Here is a 15223-nt window from a genome sequence, read left to right as displayed (position 1 = left end):
GGATTGGATAAGTCCCGACCAATAGGTGACCATCCATCAGATCCATCTCTAGCCTGTTACCCAGTCTGGAAAAACGCGAAACAAATGTGTGTGTTTTAAATGATGTTGTTTGGTGTTTACCAGCACTGATCTCCCAGGAACCCCGGATAAGTACTGCACCTGTAACTGGATACAGTACCCTGTGGCACCTGCTGCCTCAGGGGTGCCAAACAAACAACATGCATTACTGTGGTAATCTCACAGTGTTAAAATGCAGACTACCATTTATGCGCATCTGCTGCTTCCTTCTCCTGTGATCAACCCATCAGGAGCCCAGTAGTTGGGTGTCCCACTCAAAGTTGTCATTATTGAGGTTTCGCCAAGAATTTATAACTACCAAAATTATGTGATCTTTACACAACATTCTTCATTAGTGGACAATAGTATAATGCATGTCCTCACTGTTTTCAAAAAAATACCGGCCCAAAGCCTGTGTTGCATGGACCGTTACTCACTGGAGTTTTAAAGCCCTATGGGGACGGAGCAATTGATGGTACTGTACTGTTGTTTTGGAAGGCAGAGACAAGATGTGTCTCCAAATGTTGTGTAGAGGTTACTGCCAGTGTTCTTGGAAACAGAGGCCTATGCCTAAAACTAATGCATGTCTTGATTTAAAAATAAATAGCGGCCCGCAGCCAGTGTGTTGCATGGACTGTACTTCCCTGCTCTTTAAAGCCCTATGTGTAGGAGGGCAATTGATGGTTTGTACTGCTGTGTCCCTGGAAGGATTTTTAAATGTCCAGACTACAAAATGGGGGGGGACGTATGTCTTGTGGGTAGTGCCAGGATTCTGTGACCAAGAGTCCTTGACCGGTTACTGTAGCATGTAGGGGGGGGGGGGGCAATTGATGCTATTGTACCGCTGTGTCTGTGGAAGTATTTTTAATGACCAGACTACAAAATGGGGGGGAACGTATGTCTTGTGGGTAGTTTCAGGCTTCTGTGATCAAGAGGCCTAGACCAGTCAATGTAGCATGTCTTCCTTTGTCTAATTGTAATGCCGGCCCACAGGCCAGTATGTTGCATGGCCATACCTCTCTGCTCTTTTAACGCCCTATGGGGAGGAGGGCAATTGATGCTATTGTGCCACTGTGTTCCTGGAAGGATTTTTAATGTCCAGACTACAAAATGGGGGGGGAACGTATGTCTTGTGGGTAGTGCCAGGATTCTGTGACCAAGAGTCCTTGACCGGTCACTGCAGCATGTAGAGGGGGTCAATTGATGCTATTGTACCGCTATATCCCTGGAAGGATTATTAATGTCAAAACTACTACATAGGTTTCCAAGTTGTGTCTTGTCTATACTAGCAGGGGTATGGGAGCACCAGCCCTACACCTGTCTCTCATTCACCTCTATATTTCTTCTGTCAATTGCATTGGAAACTAATGGCTAAGCCAAAACAGTGGTGCTGGTCTGTAAAGCATATTTTTGCCATTTTGGAAGCTTTTCGACCCCCCTAAAGGTGTTTTCTGTGCCTTACATTTGGCTTTACATTGAATCCAATGGGGTTTGGAAAGGTTTGAAGTTCGGGTTGATAAAGGTTCGTAAATGCACGACTTGTTTGGTCAGGTTCCGCGAACTGAACTGCAGGGGGTTCGCTAATCTCTATCCTTGATAACAGATTTCTTCAGTAGATGTGAACCCAGCCTACAGTGCATGGTACATTAAAGTATTAATAGTGCTGGTAAAGACATAGTAGCTGACAGATGCAAATAAAGTACAAAATAAGAGCAAAATAATTACTGGCCAATAGTCAAAAGAGCCACGTTAATCTATGTGGATGCGAAAGCCTGCGTTAAGTTGCCTGGAGTGTGGTCCCTGCGTCCCAACGTGCGTCTCGCCCTACTTCCTCAGGCTGACTGCCTGCAGAGTCCATATAACCTGCAAACAGATATTAGACTTTCTAATGCTCACTTATGACACAAGATTAACACAGGCAAGGTTTTCATCTAAAAAAAGATCACAAGGCAGTTTATGATCTTCAGCCTTAAGCTGCTACTTAAATCATAAGACTCAATACCATGAAGACATTTTTGTTTAAGTTTCCCATCCCTCCATTAGCATTTTGGAATGAAGTTGCATACATTACAGTTAAGCAAACTCATCAGTCGCCTGCCGACTCACTTCACAAGTCTCCATCTGCTAAGGACACTGCACCATAATTGGACAAAACCTTCAGGCTCCCCATCCAAGATGCAAGTATTAATCTAATCTTATTTTTCAGTAGCTTTGCACCTATTATGACCACGCAATCATCAATACATCATGAAAAAGCAGCTCCCATCTGCCTCAGGGTCTCTATTCAGAGACTTTGTCACAGCTTCACGTTGGGCAAATAACACTGCATTCGGCATTATGGTGGATGTCATATGCCCCTATTAAATTAGTTGGGTCTGTTGCTAGTATCCAATGGGCTTCAGATCTGGCACAGCCATGTCACTTCTGTTTTGTATAGAAACCACAACACCAATGCTACCACAGCAGAAGATGTTAACCTGTGTATATTGTGATCTATGGTGAAAAAAGGTTAATAATGATACATATTGTCCATGGTGGTCTAGGATGGTATAGCATTCTTTAGTGTGATAGGATATGGTTTAGGATGGTGAAGGAGTTAGTGGTGTGCTACTCTTTGCATTGCTTCTTTTAAAATTGGCTGTGTGCAACCCCCACAAGGAGAAGCTATCACAGATGATCATAGATAAAGAAAGGGTTTGGCTAAGCTCTTAAAATGGGGAGTTGTTGAGACCCAAGACAGATGTCGATATCTGTAGATCAGAATACCCACATTGGAGGCAAACTCTAATCTAAGCCCCAGCTTTGGTGCCACCTTACAGCCCCATGTAAAGAGGTTCTTCCTGTTTGCAGAAGCACATGGCATCATTGCCGTGACATCTAACGATGCTGCTACTCTGTGATGCATGCATAAATTTTAGAGGACTCCTCGGTACATGGGTCAGGCTTCCCATGACAACTATATTTTTACAATTTTTTTTCCAAGTCGACAACCCTTTTTAAAATTTTCCCCTAAATTGTGCAAGGAGAAAGCTTCCCTGCTAAGTTTTCCTTTGTTCTTAGACACCCTAATAATCATAATTAGGAATGATCGAATTCTTAGATTTTTCGGCTTCGCGAATATTTTACGAATACCTCACCACTAGTCGACTATTTGATGCGCAATGTAAGACTATGTAAAGACCGAATAGTTCCGAATAGTAGTTATTTGGGTTTCCCATAGACTTACATTGCGCATCGAATATTCGCGAATAGTGGAATAGCGGTGAGGTATTCGGAAAATATTCTCGAAGCCGAATAATCAAAGTATTCGATCATCCCTAATCATAATGCAATGGGTGCTAGGGAAATGACTGAACTCCTGTCAAGGGACAACATCACTAGTATTTTCTTGCTCCTCATAAGCACACAGTATTATTTTGGTTGACTGTATGAAGTGTTGTATGTGGAAACTCAGGACAATAAATATACTTTTCTTAAATCCATTAATATTAAATGTGTCTTCTTGATCCTTGTTTCCCATTTAAGATTCATTGATCTTCAGATATGGTTGGTCTATCAGTCTCTCCTGAGATCTCCTTGGCTGATGAACCTGTGAAGATCCAAGCTTGGGGCCTTCCCCTCGACCAGGTGATCACTCTACAAGCATGGCTAAAGGATGAGAAAGGTCATATATTTCAATCCAGAGCTTTCTACAAGACAGACATGGAAGGGAAGGTGGATTTGGAGAAATCTCCTGCCACTGGTGGAGACTTCCATGGAGTCTGTCCAATGGGATTATTCTGGGCCCTTAAACCAACAACCCCATTTAAAAAGCTGATAAAACGTGATGTAATAGGAAGTCCTTTCTTGATTCATCTGGAGCTATATTCCTCATTGGTGGTCAAGCCCCATGAAGATGAACCTGCTGCCAGCAAGGTCATTGAAAGATGGTACTCAGCTCCCGGAGTCCAGAGAATATTAATAAGAGAAGGACGGGTACGAGGAGCACTTTTTCTGCCACCTGGTAGGTAAGAGTATGAAAAGAAACACATAACAATATCAGGGCCTAATTATCAGGGTAATACAGTTACTATAAAGATTCTTGGGGGTTGTAATTAATGAGTGGTACATAATATGTGGTGTCCTTTTTGGCAAGAGTAGTTAATGGGCCCATTAGCTCATGTCACACACCAATGTTTAGGTTCCCATGTTCTAAAGTGATGTTATCCCTTGGACCCCAATCCAAATAATGGATGGATAAGCAACAGTAGTGTAGTGCACTGCGCCTTCATTGTTTTGTCATCATTGCGTTTAAGTGAATGGAGATTGCTCTAGTTGGGCAACAATGGGGATACATAAATTGAACCCCTTTTGAAAATCCAACTGATTTATGGAGAGCATCACTATCTGTCTCCTTTGTGGAATGCAAAAAAAATTAAACTCCAAGCTTGCATCCCACCTCTTGGGATATTCTCCTTGCAAATAAAGAACATTTCAGATTACTTCACTAGGGGTCCCCCACCACCTTCACATTACAGACAAGACCACTACTCCTCAAATAAAGATTTGGAAGGCAACTGTCAGCTCCGGAGCTGCCATCTAATTGGTGAGTCTACAATATGACCTACCTACACTGCTCCCACTCAGTCTCCTGCTCCCCTACTGTCTTAATACGTCATTCCGAACTTTAGGATCTGCCTTTTTTTTTTTACCTTTTTAACATGATGTGGACTCCCGAAAGACATATATAAAACATGCTTGGTGGCGAGAACAATTTTCAATACATTTTTGAATAGATTTAAATAAATGGAAGTCCCTCTAATTGGCCTTCAATATGGTTGAAATCTATTTTTGTTTCTGTTTTGTATTCTCTTCAGGTGAAGGACCCTTTCCAGGAGTTGTTGACATGTTTGGAGGTGTTGGTGGCCTTTTAGAGTATCGTAGTAGCCTTCTGGCCAGCCGTGGTTTTGCCTCTCTTGCTCTGGCTTATTTTGCTTATGATGATTTGCCCAGCTTCCTTGGTGAAATAGATTTAAAATATTTTGAAGAAGCCGCTCAGTTTCTATGTGATCATCCAAAAGTAAGTTAGAATTTTTAATAGGAACATGTTTGCAAGTGTTAAGCGTTAAGGAGTCCATCATATAGTTGACATGTCATTAAAGGGGTATTTCTAGTGATGAGCAAGCGGTTTCTCAATCGAGCATCGGGGTACTGAGGTACTTGCAGAGCTCGGATGAGTATAGCGGGTGCTCTGATCTTTCGTCCGTGAAACAACGACCACAATTCACAGGCATGCTTCTCTGCATAATGGGTGCAGGCATGGCTTTAGGCATGTGCGACTTGTGCGGTCGCACAGGGCGCCGACGGTCATGCTTCAGGGGGGGCGCAGCAGAGAGGTAAGAAGTCGTAAATTTCCTGGCTCCTCCGGTTCCAGCACTGCGTTTTTACTGTAACCACCGCTGGTTAATTACTTAGCTTTATGTAGCCCCTGGCCAGCCGGGCCCACCATGTTCACCGAGCCCCAGTCACAGCTGCAGCAGAGGGGCCCGGCGGTGTCGCTCCAGCCACAACTGCAGTCTGCACATGACTAAGGTGCATGCGAAGTCATCCTAGGGCATCGCATGCAAATTAGCCATGTGGTGGTGAGGCACTGTGAATGGAGCAGAGCAGAAAGGTGGCGCGTCATCCCGCAGCCCAATGTGATGAGGTCATCACTCTGCACCTCATCAAAGTGCTGCGGGCAACGCAGAGGTGGTGAGTGCGCGGCATCCGGCATGGAGAGGTAGGCGCTCTATGAGCTGAAGATTGCCGGGGGTGGTGGGGGACCCACTGACTCCAGCCGTGGCGGGCCGCTGACTCCATCCGCGGGAGGGCCGCTGACTCCAGCCGTGGGGGGCGGGGGGTGCTGACTCCAGCCGTGGGGGGCGGGGGGTGCACTGACCCTAGGGGTGGGGGGGTGCCTACTCCAGCTGCGGGGGGTGGGGGGGTTCGCTGACTACAGCCGCGGGTGGTGGGGGGGCACTGACTCCAGCCGCGGGTGGTGGTGGGGCACTGACTGCAGCCCCTGCCTTGCTTTAGCTGGATGTGTGGAGGGCACACATCCAGCTGAAATGCATCGCTGCTCAGAGAGGACGCTGCAGGACGTGGGAGCCGGGGAGGGTGAGTAAAAGGTTTGGCTTTTTTTCTTTTTAGAGTAGACAAATATACGAGGAGAGACCCAGGAAAGGCACATATACACAAGAAGGAGATATATACCAGGAAGGGGACAAAAACCAGGATTGGGACATATATACCGGAATGTATACACATCAAGAGGAGCCTAGGATGGGGATATATATGCTGGGAAAGGGACAAATAAACCATGATGGGAACATATATACCCCAGGAGGAGGACATATATACCAAGAGGGGGACAGAAACCAGGATGGGGACATATATACCAGAATGTGCCCATGAGTGGGGTATACATACCAGGTGCCCAGGATTGGACATATATACCAGGATAGGGACAAATAAACTGAGATGGGGACATGCATACTAGGAAGGTCCCTGGATGGGGACATATATACCTGGAAGAGGACATTTATGCTAGGAAGGGAACAATAAACCAGGATGGGGACATACATACCAGGAAGGGCCCAGGATACAGACATATATACCAGGATTTGGACATATATACCACAAGGATATTATACAGAGAGACAATGTGTGTGGGGGGATAGTATACAGAGGGGTAGTGTGTGTGTGGTGATATACAGAGGAGCATTTTGTGTGTGAGGATATATATAAAGAGGGGCAGCTTGTGTGGGGGATAGTGTACAATGGGGCAGCGTACATGAGGGATATTACACAGAGGGTCATTGTGTGTGTATATTATATAGAGTTGCAGTGTGTGGGGGATATATAGAGGGGCAATGTGTGTGTAGGATGCTACACAGAGGAGCATTGTGTAGGATATTATACAAATGGGCAGTGTGTGTTGGTATTTACAGAGGAGCAGTGTGTGGAGAGGGATATATTGAGGAGCAGTGTTTGTGGGGAGATATTATCCAACTAGTGTAAACTCTCTGCTTAACTGGGAGATTCAGTCAGTCTGTGTGAAACTTGAAGAAAGAAGATTGATCCTCTGGGAGGGAATAACTGAGGCTGGATCCTAGAGCCGGTGTATGGACAGTTACAGACTGGAGATCAGTGGCCACGTGGGATTGCGTTTTGTTGTTCACCTGTTGGACTCAAGGAACTCATATAAGGACCATTGCCCTATTTTCCCTGGCATCGGAATACCAGGCGGTGCCCCTGGATCTTTTGTTTTGTTGTGGACTCCTTGCAGACTTTAAGGATCTATATTTATGTTTGGTGCTTTATCTTTGTGGTTCCAATAAAGCCCTTTGGATTGTTCCTTGGCCTGTTGTCCCTCCTTGCTCTGCTATACACCCCGTCACAGGGGGATATTATACAGAGGAGCAGTGTGTATGTGGGGATATTATATAGAAGACCAGTGTGTGGGGGGGATATTATGCAGAGGAGCATTGTGTGTGGGGGATATTATACATAGAAGCAGTGTGTGGGGGGATATTATACTGAGGAGCAGTGTGTGTGGGGGATATTATACTGAGGAGCAGTGTGTGTGTGTGGGGAATAGTATACTAAGGTTCTGTGTGTGTGGGGGATAGTGTACTGAGGTGCAGTGTGTGGGGAATATTATACAGAGGAGCAGTGTAGGGGGATATTATACAGAGGCGCAGTGTGTGGGGGATATTACACTGAGGAGCAGTGTGTTTGGGGGGGATATTATACAGAGGAGCAGTGTGTGTGTGAATATTATACACAGGGGCATTGTGTGGGTATATTCTACTGAGGGGCAGTGTTTGTGGGGGATATTATACATGGGGCAGTGTGTGTGGGAGATATATTATACAGAGGAGCAGTGTGTGTATGTGGGATATCGATATCTTACAGAGGGGCAGTGTGTGGGGATATTATACACAGGGATATCGTGTGGGGGTACACTGACGGGCAGTGTGTGTGGGAATATTATAAATAGGGTCAGTGTGGGAGAGAGATTATGGAAAGGTCGGTATAGAGAGTATATTATGGAGAGGGGAAGTGTAGGGGGTGTTATTAATTTTCTAAGGCAAATGCTTTATTTTCTTGAACAACTTCAAAGGTGCTAACACTTTTGGCCATGACTCTGTGTGTGTGTGTATATATTTACACACACACACACACACACACACACACACACACACACACACACATACTCGTTTTTGGTGGTTTAGAGGGACACCTGACTGGAACATGCATTGTGGGGACTACCATTCCCTGCAGTGATATTAACAAGGCAATCATATAGGAATATTTTAGTGCAATGTGTAACCACAGTTATCACTTGAGCTAATCAATATTGCTTAAAATAAGGAACCTGACTTTTACTATCCTTGTGAGGACCGTTTCATGAACAATGACCATCTGAGGACATCTGTAAATACACACATCTCAGGGTTTTAACCACCTGGGGACTAAGATATTTTTCTGCTGTTAGGTCACTAACAATGGAGGTCTATAGGAGAAATTACAATTAAGGCTCGCCCACACAAGCGTATTTGCCCGTCTGTGCAGTGTCCGCAAATAGGGACCAAAGCTTTGGTCCCTAATTGCGGACACTGCACAGACGGGCAAATACATTCGTATGGGAGAGTCCTAACTTGTTGAAAAAAAAATCACCACACCAAGACCATGCTGTTTTTTTAAACAAACTGCCAATTACCCAAGAAATACAAAGTGAGAAAATGCTCCATCTACAATGCTTTTCATTTTGTGGTTATTATACTTTCCCTGTTCAGTGCTAGCCAATCTGTCAGCAGCATTTTTCTGCGAAAAAAACAGGTATAAACATTTAATCTGTTTGAGAACAAAAATTGTTTGATTTGCCCATAATAACCAATCACAGCTTTGGTATCAACCTCTGATTAGTTGCTATAGGTGATTAAGACAGAGTTATAAGTACAGGCCAATGGATTTTTATAGAAAATGGTGCGTGTAACACCAGCCTTACCAATTTTACCATTGATGTTGCATTCAGGCCCTTAAAGTTCATGTATTATTTCCTTCCCGCAAAATGACCTAACTCTACATTAAAGGGGTATTCTGGGAATACAGAATTCACAGTACCTGGCAGGACACCTGTAAGGAGAGAAGGGGGACTGGTGCTTATAGTCTCGTCACCGGCGGCCTTCCATGCCATGCAGCAGCCTCCATCACCGGCGCCGCAAAGTCCCAAAGTGTTGGGCCGGCATCTATCGTTCATGTTACCGGCGGCTACTCACGCTTCACTGGTTAGGCTCGATCTGCTTCTGAAGCCTGTGAGTGGCTGGCAATCACGTGTACAATGACGTGGTAACAGACACTTCCGGTTTTTGTAGCGCCGGTGACGGGAGCCCCTGCTCAGGACAAGAGACCGCGGATGATGGTAAGTACCAGTCCGCCTCCTATCCCTACAGGTGTCCTGCCGGCTGACAAGAATTCTCTATTCCCGGAATACTTCTTTAAGTTTTTAAGAGACTAGTTTACAATTGACATATGGTAACATGATTTGGATGAAGTGAGCACAAAAGCAGTACTAATATACAGCTGGGCTATTGCTACAATGGATGGGGTTGGAGCGAACTATGATCCCAGTACTGAAGTTAGACAGTAATACAGTTAGACCTACAGTGTAGGTAAATTAATAAATAAATGTGACAGACAAATATTGAATGCCAAAGTAACAAATTTATTCAACATTTTATATAAAATACATATGTAAAACAATTGAAGTTGCAGGGTTGAAACAGAGTGGAGTAAGAACAGTTCACAAGTTGTGGAAGGAGGGCGAGTGCACTGAGGTCACAAAAAGCCTTTGGTAAAACAGATCAAAATCTTGGAGTTTCTTTTAGTAATACCTTTGTGTGTCCTGGGTTTCTGGGAAACCTTCTTTCCATTTAAAATTTAAGTTGAAATTAACCCAAAACTATTTAGTCATGTTGACTAAACAACTAGACACAATGTTAGCAATGGTAAAATGCTTTAGAGAAACTGAGAACAAAAATAATTTCATTCTATCTAATACTTACCATTCAATATGTCCAAGTAAAAGCTTATGTAACTGAGCAACATAAGCTTACAGCACTATGAAAATAAGTGTGAAAAACAAAACGCACAGTCAAGATTTACAGGTGTGCTATTCATATAATAGGGCCTATTGATATCCCTAGTGTACCATATCAAATAAAGGACAAGCGGCTATATTGCACACTTGCTTGTACTATACCACTTTCAGACATGCAGGTACAAGTCTTTTATTATTAAACCAAAAGGGGTTCTGGAACCAAACAGGTGTACTCGCCTATTGTTGCGCCCCAAGGTCCTGGTCCGGACAGGCATCCTGGCTCTCCAGCACCTCTGTTAGAAACACTCTTCTTGAGCATTTCTAGCCACTTGTGGCTGAAGGACTAAAGGCCGGAAGGTGCAGTGTAGCCGAACATCATATGATGGCGTTCCAACCCATGAATGGGGCGGCACCTTCACGAAATCCCAGGCATGCACAGTGGAAGCATTGCCTGGGATGGTGGTGCAGAGCATGTGACCACTGTAAACGTGAGATTTGCTCCATAGCAGTCAAATGCTCCGCACCAATGCATCCTGGAATACCTGCCAGTAAACAACAGCAAAGAGGACCGGAGAAGACCTGGAGGAGCGGTGGGAGGAGGGAAGTCGCATTTCTGCAACATGCTATGGCACACCGATTACCATATCATATTGCAGAAAAAAAGTTGTGACAACAGAACCCCTTCAACAACTCGACAGTTATTGTTAGCACATATTGATCATCAAGTGTTACACACACTTTTGGGATTATAGGTTTTTTTTTAAACAATTGCCACAAATGTTTTCTGTAATAACGGTTTCCAGCACCTTAATCTTTTATAATTTTACTTGCCCATCATCTCTTGCATTTGTATATTGCCATACATTTTTGTTGTTTTATTGACTAGGGATGACTTTGAAGACTGAAGGAAAAAAATGTTTTTCAAATTAATGCTGGAGAGAAAGATCAGATTTGGGCATCTCAATCCTGATTATAAGTGAAATCAGGTCAATCTGGTTTGACCCGAACATCAGTGGGGTCGCTTGTTTTTATTGATCACTTACAAACATTTCATTATCATGCGGCAGTTGTCCTGCTGCTGGGTAGGGCCAGCTGTTCAATAAAGGGACATTAATTGGCCTTATCATATCAATAACTCACTTGCAATGCTTGACTGTGTGTATTTGCTATTTATATTGGTTCATTTTTGTAGTTATTTTTATGTTGCCCAGGTACATGGACTTTTATTTGGATATATTAAAGGAGCTCTGTCAGCTATTATGAATCCCATAAAGTAACATATAGGGCTTAAAGGGGTACTGTCATTTGACAAGTAAGATAGAGAGCTGGGGCCATGCCGTACTGGTTGCAATACGTACGGCACCGTTCTCCGCCCGCCTGCTATGTGTCGGGTTGTAATACCCAGGCGCATGCTCTCTGCCCAACACAGCAATGCAGTACCTCTTGAAAGTAGGGGGACCAAGGAGTCTGGGGTTTTATACTCATATGGTCACCCATTCTTGCACTGTTCTAAAACAAAAATAGTTGACTAAAAAGGAAGGAAAGAGTGGTGCCACTTGGGGATGACCAAAGCAGTAAAAAATATATACACACAATAACCCCCTGGAAGGACTTGGCCAAATTAAATGGCTACCCCACACTTGGTGGTGGGACCGCATGGTGTATACCGGAAAACTGATACGTGTTTCCGTAGAGTTTACAACAAGAGAACCAATAAAGTCACCCATGATCAAGTCGATGGAACCATTACTTCTGTAGGTCTAAATTTACTATAGGGGTATAACATGACAGTTGTTAGACGGATATAAAATGAAAAGTTTTTATTAACAATAAATACTAGACCATGGTAATGTGGCAACGTTTCGGGATACAAGCCCTTTGTCAAGCCGTAACATAAAATGCACAGGGTCTAGAATGAGAATACATATAATCAATTAAAATATTAATAAACACATAAGAAGATATAAAAAAGTTTACATGTCGTACATAATATAAATAAAACCGGGGTATCCTGATTCTGAATCATAAACACACAATTATGTATATACACATATACACACACGTACATATGTCGTATCTCCACTAAATAATAGTACATCATAAATCATTGTTTGTTGAATTAGTCATAGAAAATCCATTGATACACAGATATGCATAGGCTATTACCTTAAGCAGTGTATAATACCATAATATGTCCAGTTACATTATTCTATATAGGGGAGAGAGTTAAGAAACAGGTCCCAGTGACTCCTGTACAATAATGAGTTTTCAAAGATAGTGAGGAATAGCTTACCTAGAGTGCTTTGGTTATGTGACCAACGGCCCCATAGTGTAAAGTGTAGAGCTTCAGAGCAGTTGATAGGCAACACCTAAAAGTTAGCTAGAGTATTACAGGGCGTTGTAAGGCTACGGTCCTCACGTGTATAGAAGCATTAGACCCACAGGAGACCCTTGGTGAAGAGTGATCTTACCTATCTGAGGGGTGATGCGGAGTCACAGCAGCGTGTGCGTGTGGGCAGCAAAGGAGCCCGTGCCTCTTAGGTGCAGCGGGCTCCGGCATCCACGTGGGGTGTACCGTAGCCTTACAACGGTCTGTAATACTCTGGCTAACTTTTAAGTGTTGCCTATCAACTGCTCTGAAGCTCTACACTTCACACTATGGGGCCGTTAGTCACATAACCAAAGCACTCTAGGTAAGCTATTCCTCACTATCTTTGAAAACTCATTATTGTACAGGAGTCACTGGGACCTGTTTCTTAACTCTCTCCCCTATATAGAATAATGTAACTGGACATATTATGGTATTATACACTGCTTAAGGTAATAGCCTATGCATATCTGTGTATCAATGGATTTTCTATGACTAATTCAACAAACAAATGATTTATGATGTACTATTATTTAGTGGAGATACGACATATGTACATGTGTGTATATGTGTATATACATAATTGTGTGTTTATGATTCAGAATCAGGATACCCCGGTTTCATTTATAGTATGTACAACATGTAAACTTTTTTATATCTTCTTTTGTGTTTATTAATATTTTAATTGATTATATGTATTTTATCATTCTAGACCCTGCGCATTTTATGTTACGGCTTGACAAAGGGCTTGTAGCCCGGAACGTTGCCACATTACCATGGTCTAGTATTTATTGTTAATAAAAACTTTTCATTTTATATCCGTGTAACAACTGTCATTTTATACCCCTATAGTAAATTCTTGCACTGTGTCGTTCCAAAGTCTGAGCATAAACAGAAAAGTGACTTTTCACTCTGCTTTCCCATAGAGAATAGAATGAAAAGAGTCACTCTTCTTGTGCATCTACTGACTGTGGACTAGCACAGTATGGGAATGGGGGCAAGTATAAAAAATACATCACCGGATTTCCTGTTCCACCTACTATAAGCCCCATGAGTTTGAGGCTCAGAGTAGGGGATAGAACTGTTAGGTTTTAGGTAGAATTAAATTTCTTTTGTTCTTTTCTAGTATGCTAACCTATAATTTAACCAAACTTAAAACCCGGTGCCTGGCTCAAAATGTTGTGTTTATTCTATCGGATTGCGTTTTAGAGCTGTTATGCAGTTCTTTATGTAAAACTTAACAGCAAGCCAGTTTCTGTCTTTCAGTGCAGATGGTTCTGCAGCGATACATGCCACACAGTCATTTTTTCCAGGCACTTTACATTTATGAATAAATTTAATCATATGTTTCTCTATAGCCTTCACTTCCTCCCTGTTCCAAGGTATCTTCTTTACAGGTTTTCGGCCTGAAAAATAAAAAAAATATATATATTTTAAAATACCGGTTTTCATATCAATATATGAGAATTGCATGATATAGTATTCCAATACAATATAAAATTTAAAAGAACACATGCCTTCTGATTTCTTTAGTTTATGGTCCTGCCCAAGCTCTGACTCACTTTGGTGCTGAATTTGTTCCAAAGAAGAAAAAGATTATATATATAAAATAAATACTGTATATACTCGTGTATAAGCCAACCCCCCTGACTTTTAACATAAAAAAGTGGGAAAAAACTTTGACCCTCATATAAGCCGAGGGTGGGAAATACAGCAGCCTGTGCCCCTCTGTAGCCCCCCACTGCTCTTCTGTAACCAGTATGTAAGTCCCCTGTACCCTCCTGTAGCCAGCCTGTAGGTACCCTGTGCCCTCCTATGCTGGGTTGGCCAAGAATAAGTCGGCACCGGCAGGGTTAGCCGGGAAATGTAGCAGCCTGTGCCCTTCTGCGCCCTCCTATAGCCAACCTGTAGGTCACCTCCTGTATGCCCTCCTGTAGATACCCTGAGCCCTCCTACAGTCCTCATGTGCTGGATCGGCTGAGAACAAGCCAGCACCAGCAGGGTCTGCCAGGAAATGCAACAGCCTGTCTGTTTTCTGCGCCTACATAGTAAGACAGGACACAAACCTGTAAATAAAGTAAATAAATCATGGCAAATTTACTTTAGCCGCGGGCAGTCCTGCATATACAATAGAACACGGACGGCTGAATAGAAGCGGCCGCGTTCCATTAAAATCGTGGCCACGTTCTATTTATATTCGCCGCTGCAAATACAATAGGGCGCGTCTAGCTCAATAGAACCGGCCATGTTCTATTTACATTCGCTGTGCAGCGAACAATAGCAACTGTACAGCAAATATAAATGCCTTGTGTGGCATGGCGCACCAGCGCTTCTCACTGGTGCGCCATGCCACACAAGATTTCTTTTTCTCAATCTGTAAGTTATTGTGTATATTCCACCTGACAGGTTTCCTTTTAAATGAGTTTTTGAGTTTTGCATGTTAATGCAATATCGTCAGGATAGGCTTGAATCTGATCAGAGGGTGTAGAGCCACCATAGCAAGATCTACATTGTGAAAGGAGCCCGAAGCAGATAGCTAAATTTACTATGCAGTGGCCATGCCAGACTGCAGCAGCTCAGCTCCCATACTAGTGACTCTGAACTGAGCTAAATTAACCTGGCAGATCCATTACACAGTGAACAAAGCCATCTGCTTCTGGTTCTGTCAGGGA

The 15223-nt window shown here is 43.2% G+C and overlaps 1 protein-coding gene across 1 annotated transcript in view; it reads left to right on the top strand.

Moving 5' to 3' along the window:
• Positions 1–3591: 3591 nt before the first annotated feature.
• Positions 3592–15223, top strand: part of LOC142256216 (acyl-coenzyme A amino acid N-acyltransferase 1-like) — a 38175-nt gene continuing 26543 nt past the window's right edge. Inside the window, exons 1-2 of the mRNA XM_075327787.1 lie at positions 3592–4060; positions 4914–5116. Coding sequence (XP_075183902.1) covers positions 3601–4060; positions 4914–5116 — 663 coding nt within the window. The 5' untranslated portion in view covers positions 3592–3600. The remainder of the gene's footprint in view (positions 4061–4913; positions 5117–15223) is intronic.

This window comes from Anomaloglossus baeobatrachus, chromosome 1 (assembly GCF_048569485.1).
Source record: "Anomaloglossus baeobatrachus isolate aAnoBae1 chromosome 1, aAnoBae1.hap1, whole genome shotgun sequence".
Lineage (NCBI taxonomy): Eukaryota > Metazoa > Chordata > Amphibia > Anura > Aromobatidae > Anomaloglossus > Anomaloglossus baeobatrachus.
Note: the sequence above shows the minus strand (reverse complement) of the source record. Positions and strands in the feature narration are given on the sequence as shown.